The sequence below is a fragment of the Chelonoidis abingdonii genome, chromosome 2, assembly GCF_003597395.2.
Source record: "Chelonoidis abingdonii isolate Lonesome George chromosome 2, CheloAbing_2.0, whole genome shotgun sequence".
Lineage (NCBI taxonomy): Eukaryota > Metazoa > Chordata > Testudines > Testudinidae > Chelonoidis > Chelonoidis abingdonii.
The window spans coordinates 102,594,193-102,606,281 of NC_133770.1; the positions used below are offsets into that span (position 1 = coordinate 102,594,193).

At 40.3% G+C, this 12,089-nt stretch overlaps 1 protein-coding gene across 1 annotated transcript in view; it reads left to right on the forward strand.

The window, feature by feature from the left end:
- The first annotated feature begins 1,779 nt into the window (after nt 1-1,779).
- Nucleotides 1,780-12,089, forward strand: part of CNTNAP2 (contactin associated protein 2) — a 2,322,964-nt gene continuing 2,312,654 nt past the window's right edge. Inside the window, exon 1 of the mRNA XM_075062605.1 lies at nt 1,780-1,945. Within this exon, the coding sequence (XP_074918706.1) occupies nt 1,849-1,945 (97 nt within the window). The 5' untranslated portion in view covers nt 1,780-1,848. The remainder of the gene's footprint in view (nt 1,946-12,089) is intronic.

Below are 12,089 nucleotides of genomic sequence, written 5' to 3' on the forward strand. Positions count from 1 at the left end.
GTATAAAAAATTAAGGCTGGGATTCTCAAAGGGGCCTAAGATTTAGGCACACAGCACCTATTGAAAGTCAGTGAGAGTTAGAGAACTTTAAAAATTCCAGGTAAAGGAAGTGAAACTCTAAGAAATGGTTATCTGCTTCTCCAACCTCATCAGATATCAGCAAATCCTGGTACTGCTGGGTGACTAAGTCATAGCATACAAATAGCTCTGTTAATTTATTCACAAAAGATGCCAAAAATAACCTGTCCATTCTCTCTCCTTTCTCCCCCCTCCCAATCATTACTCCCTCTTTTCTAGCGCTTGTAGAACAGTAGCTGGTGACTGAGTGATTTAACTTTTTGCCCCAGCAGCTGAAGCATGAATAATCCATGTGCCCATTATTCTACCCTGTCTAGAGAGCAGTACCTTTTAGTTCCCTTTCTAAACCCCCACCCCCAACACAACCAAATTGGAGAGCAACACTTTAAATTGCCTAAATATAGAGCTCTAGTGCTGCTAGTTTTCCTTAGTGGCTGCTTCCAGGTAAAACCTTAATGCTACCTGAACATGGGGGGCGGGGAGGAGGAATCCCACTGCTTAATTTGTAATGAAAGAGAGAAAATAGCCTGGACTCAAGCAATTTTTTTACATCCATAACTGATGCAGCAAGCCCAGATGTGCCTGGGCTCTGAATTCCAAACCTAGAGGTACTGGGGTCAGCCTGGCACAAATTAAACACCGGGTAATTCCACAGTGGAAAATATCTGCATTAGAGGCTTCTGCAGTCCTCCCAGCATCTTTCGCAGGAGGGGTGTTGCTCAGCCCCTCAGAATTAGGACCGCTCGGAAGACAGGCCTGATTGGGGATCCCAGGAGGCTGGAGCACAGCGAGCCTGTACCATCTCCGCGCGAAGGGGAGCACAGCCGGGAGGCAGAGGAGGGCTGTGGTCTGTCTGTACTGGCCCGGGGAAGGAAAAGGAGTCGAGGGAGGCGCCGCGCTGCGAGCATCGGCGCCTGAGCGCCCAACTTCATCACCACGGACAGCCACCTCCAGGCTGAGTGCGCGCGGTTGCCTCCCCAGTCCCCTCGCCTCACAGCTGCATGGCTCAGGGCGCACGCAGCGCCTGCCTTTTGCTTTTGCTTTGAAAAGCAGAGAAGGGAAAGCGAGAGCAAGGGCCCCAGCGGTGGAGCCGGGGAAGGGAGCGAAGCAAAGGGGAAGGCTGGGGAGGATATTCCACTGCCTCCTTTTTTTTTTTTTTTTAAACCCCTAGTAGCGGCCGCTAGTGGCGGCGGCGGTGTTTCCTCCTGCTGGGAGAGGCGTGCGGGAGGAGGAGGCAGGCTCTGAGCCGCCTGCTCTGTGTGCGTGCGCGCGCCTGGGAGTGTGCGCGGGGCTCCAGGTCCGTGTGTATGTGTGCGTGCACGGGCTATATATACCCGAGCAGGGAGGCTATTGCAAGCGTCTCGCAGCAGCGCTGCTCTATGCAGAAGGAAGGGCTCAGCTGCAGTGACGGCAGCAGCTGCATTAGCAACACCAACGTTTTTGCTCCCTTCCTCCCCTCTTGGCCCCCCCATTCCCTTCCCCCTGTTTGTGTCTTATTTCTTCCCGCCCCTCGCCTTGGGTCTTCCTTCTGCCCCCTTTTTTTGTCCAAGGGAGGCGCGCACACAGCAAGAAGGGAAAGAAAAGTACTGGGACTTATCCTGTGCTGCTCCAAACCCAGAGGCGAAGTGGGGGTTGGCTTCTAGCGCAAGGTAAAGCCCCGTCCCCCTTCCATTGCCTCCTCACGGCAGAGAGAGAGGGAAGGAGGGAAAGTGGAGGAAAGCAGCTATTCTGCGGTTGGCCTTTGGAGTAAAAGGAGCCGGGAAGGGAAGGATGGTTGTGGTTCCCCGAGCCGGCTGCAGGGCAGCCCTCTGCCTCTGGATTTTCAGCAGCATCAGCTGCAGAGCCAGGACTGCGCTCCCTGCATCCCGTGAGTACCCTTTGGAAAGAACCTTGCCCACGTTCAGCTCCGCATTAAGATTCCCACGGTGACTCGGGAGGGAGGCTTCTGTGTCTGGGGCTTGTTTGGTTTGTTGTGTGCGGGCGCCGATGTGAAGTAACGTTCCCCTCAACCAGTCAGCGGTGCAGCTGATTTGGGTGATGCTAGTGGTAGTGGAGGGTGAAAGTTGGGAACCGGTACAGGATAGCTGGGTCTGCAGGATGGACCTGACATTCTTTTCCCAATTAGTTGGGTTGGGAATCGGGATCTGCCAGTACTGGAACTGGACAGCTGTGTGAAGGAAAAGGGAGACGTGGGCAAATTGCACAACTAGTTTTGTGTGTGTATTTTGTAGAATAAAAAGCTTCGGTATTTTGAGGGGAGGGAAAGAGCTGGTGGCTTGTCTGGAGGGAGCTGAGGCAAGATGCTGTTGTCTTGGGAGTGAAGTTTTGCTTTCCAACTTATGTTGGCGCTGACCAGCCACTTCCCTCACAGTGAAGTGCTAGCGAAATAGTTAATCAGAAAATAAAATGCTGAACTTGAGAGCAAAGCACCTGTATAGGACCGGATCCTGCTGCCAATAATGACAGCGCACTCGTTGATTTCAGTGGGGGCATTTAAACCTTTAATGTTGCAATTACCTATGTTTGCAGCAAAATATTCGCAGGTAAATGTCAGTGTGAAGTATTTCGTTGTTTCGCTGTAGCCGATGCAGAGAACGTGCCTTTGAATGGTATTTTTAAAATAGATACTGACCTGATGTGTAGCATTTACAAAGGATCTGCGGCTCTAGCGGGGGAAAAGAGACATGCGGAAAACAGCCTTTTTTTTTATAGATAAGAACATGTTAAAATGTGACACTTTTTTGCGGGGGGGATATGATCATTTTGTGGATCAAGCAGCGAATTGTCTTGGAATGTATGTTGTATGGAGATGATAGGATCTCCATTTCTTTTTTTTGTGGGTTTGAACAGAACTGTTTGGTTTGGGATCCGGAATACAACTGTACTTACCTGACTCACTGTTTTTTCCTCACATCATATGGTCAGTTCTGGAAGAAAAAAAAATCTAATGCGATTGTCCCAGGATTTACCATATATTTAGACCATTATATGTATTTAACCAGAGAGAGAAACAGACACTGTATTGTATCCTAAGCCTCTCAGGCTATAGTCTTCAGCTGTTTTTCCCTTTTCCCTCCAGAGCAACACCAGTACAGGTTATTACTTTTGACTTGATTGTTCATCTCAGTTTTGTTCTGAATGTGATTTCTTCATACTCTGTAATAGGTCATTGTGCATAACTGGAATACTCAGAAAAAGACACAACTTAGGTTACCATAATTCTGTTCTTGGGACATAAACTCCCATGCAGTTTTAGGTAATAGGTATTTTATAATGACATAGCTAACGTTTATAGTTCTGCTACAAGTTTAAATTTGAGACCAACATTCAGTATCTTAAAATTGTCATAGTATTTGATTTACACACTGAGCATATGTTTAATGTTAGAAAAAGTTTGTTATTTTAAAAGTTTTTTAATAAAAAAGGCAGATAAAGCATACGTATCATAATGATAAAAAGTAAAAAAACTCACTGATCTTTGCAGATACTCAGTGTATTAAATTGAAAGAGCACTATACACAACTCCTTATGCAGAGTATAGAGTTCGCACTTATTTTTTGCTTCACTAAAAGTGAAATGTAGATTGTTTATAGTCAATGGAGATATAGCTACAAACAGATATCAATCTCCCTTACCATTGGCAACAAGACTGTGAACATGATAGCATATGAAAAATGCATTCATTTCTGTTCAGAAACAGTATAGGACTTGCCATTCCCAGTGCTAGTGAAATGGTTCTAGAGTACGCGCTCATAAATCATGTCTGTCAGCTAACTAGATATTTATCTTGCACACTTTGATATAAAAACTGATTATTTTGCTTTTTTTTAATTCTGTTGTCTACAACTAGTTGTAAATTGAATTGATGACCATACTCTTTGAAGAGAAGCCAATTGCCTCAGTTTTCTTGTTGGTTCTGGCTTGTGGAGGATTGATAGACTTCATGAAATAAAAGGAATATTTATAATTTTAGTATACAACTAATTTTCCACCCAAACTTTGCTTTAGGCCCACTACTAAAAGCATAAAAATATCTCCAATGTTTCACTACAGAAAACATGAGTATAAAGGATCTTAATTTCTAGAAAGCAGACTATAAGTTTGGTGTACTGTGAATATACTAAATATTTGCATAAGACACTTGTATCCATTATTCCCTTGTCTGATCCTGCTCCCATGGAAATAAATGACAAATTCCCATTGGCTTCGGTGAGAGCGGAATTGGACCCCGTGTTCTCATTTTCCTTCTAGTTTCACAGATTAGATCCTAAGTTTTCATTTTCTCTGTGCTTTCACTAAGCCTCTCTCACTGAAATGCCTGTCAGTTAGTCTGACCATATATGTGTCAGTGTGAAAATAAACATGTTATGAAAGTGATAAAATATAACCCAAAGATGAACTGGGGAATCTGAGTGTGGGTGTATAATAAGCATGCACTGAATACAAGAAACTAATATAGCATTATCCATAACTCTCCTTTGTTCATGTTTGCTTTTTAATTTGGTTAATATATTTTCAAAACCTCATCAATAAGTTCTTCATATGGTATATTTCTGGTTAAGATTTAATAGACAGAAAGGGGATCAAAACTCTCTCTCAACTGTTTGAATCAAGGCTAATGAACAGCTCAACCAGGAGAGGTCATCACAAGACAAAAATACATGGAAAATCCAAATTTAGTGCTTTTTTTGCTACTTTACCTAGCTTAAGGATGTGATGGTAAGAAGAAAGTGACTAACTTTCAGTTAATACATTTTCATTACAAAAAATAATTTGCCTACTTGATAAACATATTAGGATGAGTCACTCTTTGGGTCATCCTTTTCTAGGTAAAAGCAACCCTATTGTAAAAAGCATTGCCTCTCTCAGCTAGAACATGTTTTCAGTGACTGTTTGTGTTCAACACAAGTCAGTTCAGCACAGAATTTCTCACTACGAAATCTGCATTTAAAGTCATATGAATCTGAATGCTTTTGCAATATGACCGATTCCATTATTTCAGCTGAAGTAGCAACTCATTTGCCCCCTTTTTACAACAGGCTGAAAACATGAATTGCTGTGTTTAGCTGTATATACATATGGAAAATGTGCTTTGTCTTCAAGTTAGTCAGACTTTCCTGCGGGATAGAAATGTGATATCCCCTTTCAAAGTGTGAGTCATGATACAGGAGGCCTTATTTCTAGGATGGTAAAAAGTAGGAATGGAGATATTGTCTAACTCAGTGTTTTGAATGTTGTATAGGTGGGGAGGTACAGGAAAGCCTATTAAAATGGTGTTTGGGAGTATCTTACTTTAGAAAAGAATCAGTAAACATTTTATACTCTGTATACTTCAAGGTGAGAAAATGGGTCTTGACTATTTTTATTACGTTTAACTTTGTTCTTTTCTTTAGGTCCTATTGCATAAATACAAGGAAAAGATCTTAGAGGACTTAGGCCCAATTCTACAAAACATTTAAACTTGTGCTTAACTTTAAGCATGGGAATATCTCCATCTTTATCAAAGCACTTAAGGATATACTTAAGGATAAGCACTTGTATAAGTCCCATTGAAGTAAATGGGGCTTGATTTGCCATTGAAGTCAATAGGGTTTAAGCACATGCTTAAAAGTAATCACATGCTAAGCGTTTTGCTGAATTTGGCATGGTGAGACATATACCTCTCTGTGCATTTTTTCATTAAAATTAAAAAGAAACCAACAAGCAGTTTTGTTTTTTAAATTTTCAGTTAACATTAAACTTGTATACTTCATGGTAGGTGACTGTAGCTGAATGAATAAACTTATATATATATAACATTATTTGTGAATGAATAAATGTATACTAAATATACTGCTAATCTATTACAAAATTGGTGGTAACAGAAGAATATTCTTTCACCTTACTGAAACAGTGTATATTTCCTCAGTTTGGCCAAAAACAAGGGAAAAAAATCTGCTATTCCAAGGAGATGGAAGGCCTGTGTTTCAAAGGGCATTAACTCATGTGCTTGGACCTCCATGCCCAAACTGATTATATGCACTGGTAAGCGTATTCAAAGTAAGATCCAAAGCCCACTGGAGTTGATGGGAGGCTTTCCATTTACCAAATAGGCACTGAATCACTTTCCTATATTATGGAATGTGCACATGCAAAAACTATTTGTGCTTGCTATTTTCTATGCAATTAATATGCAAATTATCATACAGAAGCCATGTGTTCAAAATTTGGCCCTATGGGTCTTCTCTTCCAAACAAATCAAATGTCTTTTCTGAATATTCCCTCATGTTTGTTCTTGGGTATCATTAGTGTGTGTAAGCAGCAGAAAAGAGTTTCATTGAATACAATACCAAGTTAGTATTTTAAACAGACATTGAAAACTACAGCTGAATTTGTCTAGCTCATATCAAATTGGAGGTATAGCATACAACTTTTTTTCTGGAGAAGTTCTTTATAAGATTTAAAGATCCAAGTTGAAACTAATCACATGGCATGTTCAATTTTTAGTAATGTTAGCAATATTTAAGACTTGGAAATATTCTAATATTAAAGCAATACATTACACAAAGCCGCCTGTGCATTGTTTCTCCATATATAGGACTGGTTTGCATCTGGTTAGTACGGTTTGACCTAAGTGGATGTAGCCTTCTGCTTAATGTGTGCACAATACTGAACTGCTGAGGGGGCACTGACCACCCACAGTAGCACCCTGAGCCCCACACTGTAACCTAGGCCTGGTAAGAAGTGGAAGCCAGGAGGAAGGGCTGTTTGGGAGAGTGAGCCCACACAACACTCAAACCACACTGAAAACTCCTGTTCCATGGGTCTGGGCCTAGCTGCAGGCCAAACCTGAGCAGCACTACAATCATGGGCTCCAGCTCACAAACTGTAAGGCCCAGCTGGTCTAGAAACCAGGCAAAGGGAGCTGCCAGGAAGGAAGCACCTCCACGTTGCAGTTGTAACCAGCTTGTCCTCCACACCCCATTCTGGACACAGACCATAGGAAGTCCCACCTCAAGGGATCCAACAGGCAGCAGTGTCTTGGCTGTCTGCCTTCTATAAACCCAAGGGGAGTTCCAAGAGGTGTTCCTGCAACAGTGTGGATCTCCTGTAGCTGCCATGAGCTTTCTTAATTTGTGCTCTCAAGCACCTGTTTTTGACCTTGGCTTGATTTGGACTTTGCCACCTGGAACCAAAGAGCTTGTTTTAACAGATTCTTGATTAAAACATTCATATTTGCAATCTGGCTTCCCTAGTGATAGCGCACTTAAACTCCTTCATCACACAGTTCTAATTCCACAACCTTCACACATCAAAATAGATTACCTGTGTGATGGGATGTCTCCTGTGAAATAAAGTACAGCGATTGTAAGATTATTTTCACAAATAAGCAGATTAAATATATTTAATGCATTAGCACTAAAGTATTCATGGAATAATATGTTCAGGTCATTGAAAAATAGGCATTTTAAGGCCAATGTTTAAATGGGTCTCCTTAAGGGCACCTTTAAAATGTGTCATTGTATAAGCACAAAATGGCTACTTACAGTTTCAAATACATAATGATGCATGCAAATGAAGAGAAACCTAATATGCAAAGTAGCATTTCTGTATTATATTATCAAATCCTAATGTGCAAATGCAGGTTTTGAATATGAAAAATTGACACCTTCACTGAAAAAGAACCTTTCTGGTTTTTTCTAGGTTTAACTTTTCCAGCAGTAATTGTCAAACACGTCACAAATGACTTTATAAACTCTACATACACAAATGCAATAAAAAATTCTCCAACAGTAAATCAATAAGATGTTTACATACTGCATGCTGTATGAAACTTTTGTCATAGGGAGTGCAGTGTGAGTATTAAGGGCAATATATGATCCCATGTGAGGAAATCTTGCTTTATCAATCATAATTATGTTTGAAATATACATAATTGGCAAATATATTTAAATATTGACTTCCCTTTCACTATAAAGCAACAAACTTTTGAGTAAACAACATATACACGGAAGTTTTATGTAAAAATAATTCACTTGAAGACTAATAAGAGTCCCTCTGAGGCCCCAGTTAAGTAGTCTATCCCTATTAGTAAAGAACTTAAGCATGTGGTTTAAATTAAGCATGTGCTTAGGTGCTGAATGAGTCACTGAATAATGTTCCTGAGTTCATTGAAAAATGCTGGACTTTAGCACATGAATAAATGTTTTGTTGCTATGGGGTCATAATTACACTGCTCTACAGCCAAAATGCTTTTGAAATAAATGTAGTCAAACTTTACTAATTCTGGGTCACTGAAAATGAAAATGATGCTGTCATAAATAGATTGTTAGGGGTTAATGTCTCTTCTACCTGTAAAGGGTTACAAGCAGGGAACTGGAACAGCTGACCAGAAGACCAATCAGGAGAAAAGATACTTTTAAACCTGGATGGAGGGAAGCTTTTGTGTGTGTTGTTCTCTCAGGGGGGTCTGAGAGAGACCAGACATTACTACAGGCTCTCTAGGTTTCTGTTTAAATAGTAAGTAAGAACAGGTGATTTTAGAGTAAAACAATTATAAAGACTATTTGCAATTGTGGATCTGGCTGGTTAACTTTTATATGTGTAGTTGCTGGGATTATTTTGATTTGTATTGGTACTGGGGGAAAGTTTCTCTCTGGTGTCTGTAGCTATAGGACCCTGTAATATTTACATCTAAGTTACAGAGATGATTCTTTACTTTTCCTTTTTTATTAAAAGATTTCTTTTTACGACCTGATTGATTTTTTTTCCCCCTCTGGTTAAGGCTGAGGAATGAAGGGAGGGGGATCTCTTTGTGTTAGATTTACAGAGCATGAATCTGTACTGCCTCAGGGGAAGGGGGAGGAAAAAACCTGCTTGGTGTGTTTCATGGAGTTTGAAGCACAGGATCTTCTACGGGAACCCAGGGAGCGGAAGCCTAGGAGTGGCACTAGTGAGGGAAAGAGTTTACTCTCCCTGTGTTAAGATCCAGGGGATCTGGGTCTTGGGGGTCCCCAGGGAAGGTTTTGGGGAGACCAGAGTTTATCAAACACTCAGAGTATTGATTGGTGGCAGCATATCAGATCTAAGCTGGTAATTAAGCTTAGAGGAATTCATGCAGGTACCCAAATTTTGGACGCTAAGTTCAGATTTGAGAATTTGCCTTATGACACCACTACATCAAGAAAGATTGGCCACTCTGACAGTCATGGAGCCTGGGAGGAAAAGTGTTCAGCATCCATCACTTGTTGAATCAAGGAAGATTTTGTTACCACCCTTACACATCAAGCTGGGTCTGATGAAGAACTTTGTCAAGGCCATTGACAAAACACAAGCAGCTTTCAAGTACCTCTCCGTGGAAAATTTCCAAGGTTAAGTGAAGCTAAGATAAAGGAAGGTGTTGGTCCTCAGATTCGTGTGAACTTCTTCGAGATGATGCATTTGACCATGCACTGCGTGGCAAGGAAAAGACGGCATGGAAAGCCTTCCAGTTAGTGGCAATAAATTTTCTCGGAAACAACAAGGCAGACAACTACAGGTTGTTGGTGGAAAACCTCCTCAAGGCATACAAAAGCCTTGGTTGCAACATGTCACTAAAGATACATTTTTTTGCACTCTCATCTAGATTTTTTTTCCACCGAACTGCGGAGCAGTGAGCGACGAGCACGGCGAGCGATTTCACCAGGACATTGCAACAATGGAGAAACGCTATCAGGGCAAATGGAGCCCATCAATGCTTGCAGACTATTGCTGGACACAGTGACAAGAGATGCTCCATTTAATGAAATACAAGAGACAAGCCAAGAAGCGCCGAGTAGACACTGAATAGGACTAAACTATGTACATAATAGTTTTTTGCCTTTTGTTTCCTAATAAATTTTATTTATATAACCCTTTTGCTTATTTTTAAAGTGTTCCATAAACAGGAGAGGTGAAGTATTTTCATGTGTTTATGGTTGCTTTACATGATAAGACCTAGGTTTACAATTTATGATTAAAAGTCTACTATCTACACAATATACATAGACATAAAATGTAAAAACTTAAATATCTTAGAAACAGTAGCCAATCAGTTGTTTTAGTTGTCATATTTGAATTCAGCACATCAAAATACATAATAAATACCACATTTTATCTCTGAAGCAGATGACTTCTCAAAAACTGTAGACCAGTGTTATCAAACGCATGTAGGAATCAAAGTTGAGGTGGAGGGTAAACATGCCTTCTGATTATATCACTGCAGCATGACAGTAGATATTCCTCCTTTTTTAGTACATTGTGGCCAGTGATGCTTAAAAATGCAAGGTACAGAAGGAAACATTAGGATTCCTAAATGTTTTATTGCTGAATCTGTTAATCTGCTAGGATGAAAATGTAGTGTTGCTAGAAGATAATTTTTTTAAATAAAATGAAGATAAAATATTTAAAAAACATACTTGAGGAGGAAGTCATATTTTCAATTGAAATATACAGTAACAGGGTGACAAGATTCTCCTGCTTGCTTACCCTGTTAGCAGGTATTAGATTTCTGCAGGGAGATGCAAGTTAATTGTTGCTGAGTCACTCAGGCAGACATGCTCCATACTGAACAGGAGATATGGTAGCCCTCTGGCAGAGGCAGCTAAGGTTTGAGACCAGTCCTGATGGAGGGAAGAGCTAGGGAATAGGCTGAAGTGCTTATAGGGCTATTTTGGAATTAATAGATGTAGTAAAGCCAGATTCCAGAAGCAGGTGTCTTTCTGACTCCACAGGGAGTAGGCATGTAGCTTGTGTTTGGAGTTGAGTGGGGTGACTGTGAGCTTTCACTTTCCAAGCTTACTCTTACCTTGATATTTCTAACACTTTTACAAAACAAGTCTTATTTTCTGAATCTAGAGTAACAAAGATCTCGTTCCCCTTCCTCTTTTCTACTTTGTATCACTTTGTAATTTGGCTTATAGGGAGAATAGTTGCAGTGTAGGTATGTTGACACCTTAAGAATATTTTTCTGTGAGTCTGGTCTCCTGTTTTTACGGGCTTGCCCCTGTCAGGCCTTCAGGTTAAAGGTGGAGTTATTTATGTAAGTCTATACATGGATTTTGAAGACATATGTATTAAATGTTTAATTCAAATGTGCTCAAGAGTTCACTTAGGCATACAGGGAAAAGTGCTTGTGTGTCTGGGACAAAGGCTAGGATGAGAGCCAGAAATTTAGGATTTGTCCTGAGCTAAAAGTGTGCTGTAAATTTTTAATTACATGTGGGTTATTGCAGTGTTCTGGCATCAATCCCTGGAAAATATAGAGTAGGCTGTAGGTTGGTGTTCATGATTTTTTTTGACAGCTGTTTATTTACTTTTGGAATATCATTATGGAGGGAGTGTCCCGCAAGCAATGAAAAAGAGATGCCTTGGGATATCTGTGCTTGAGGCAATCTAATGAAATGTCTGTATGGAAGCATGTAGTCGCTGAAGGAGAGTGTTACAATCCGCGTAGAATGAAATATGACATCTGTTTATATTTGTTACAGACTGATGGCTTAATTGGACAGGCCAATGGCTCAGACTGTTTTTTTCAATCAGATATTACGTTCCTTTTCCTTGGAATAATTATACATTTATGTAACTTTTCTTAGTAGAAGTATACAAATTCTGCTCTGTCTTACATCTCTGAAAATCTCAGATAACTGCACTGAAGTCAATAGATTCCTTCTGGAGTTACACTAGTGCATCAGAGCGATATTTAGTTTATAGTTTAGCAGACCGGACAAACCTGTAAATAATGTTGTTCCATATATCAGCTATTTATCTACAAGCAGTGACTGTTTGATATGATTTGGATTGCTGATACATGTGCAATTATTGGATACAGGTAGTATAGCTTATAAGTCATAACAGTTCAAAGGTTTTAAGTTAGTTGAGTTGTTTAAGCTAACAAATAAAGAGAGGACCACTAAATACCATAGTGTTTGATTTTCATTCAGTTCCTGTGTTTCATAAAATTAGAATGGGAAATATTGCAAGTACTATATCAGATTTAATTACTGCATGCACTT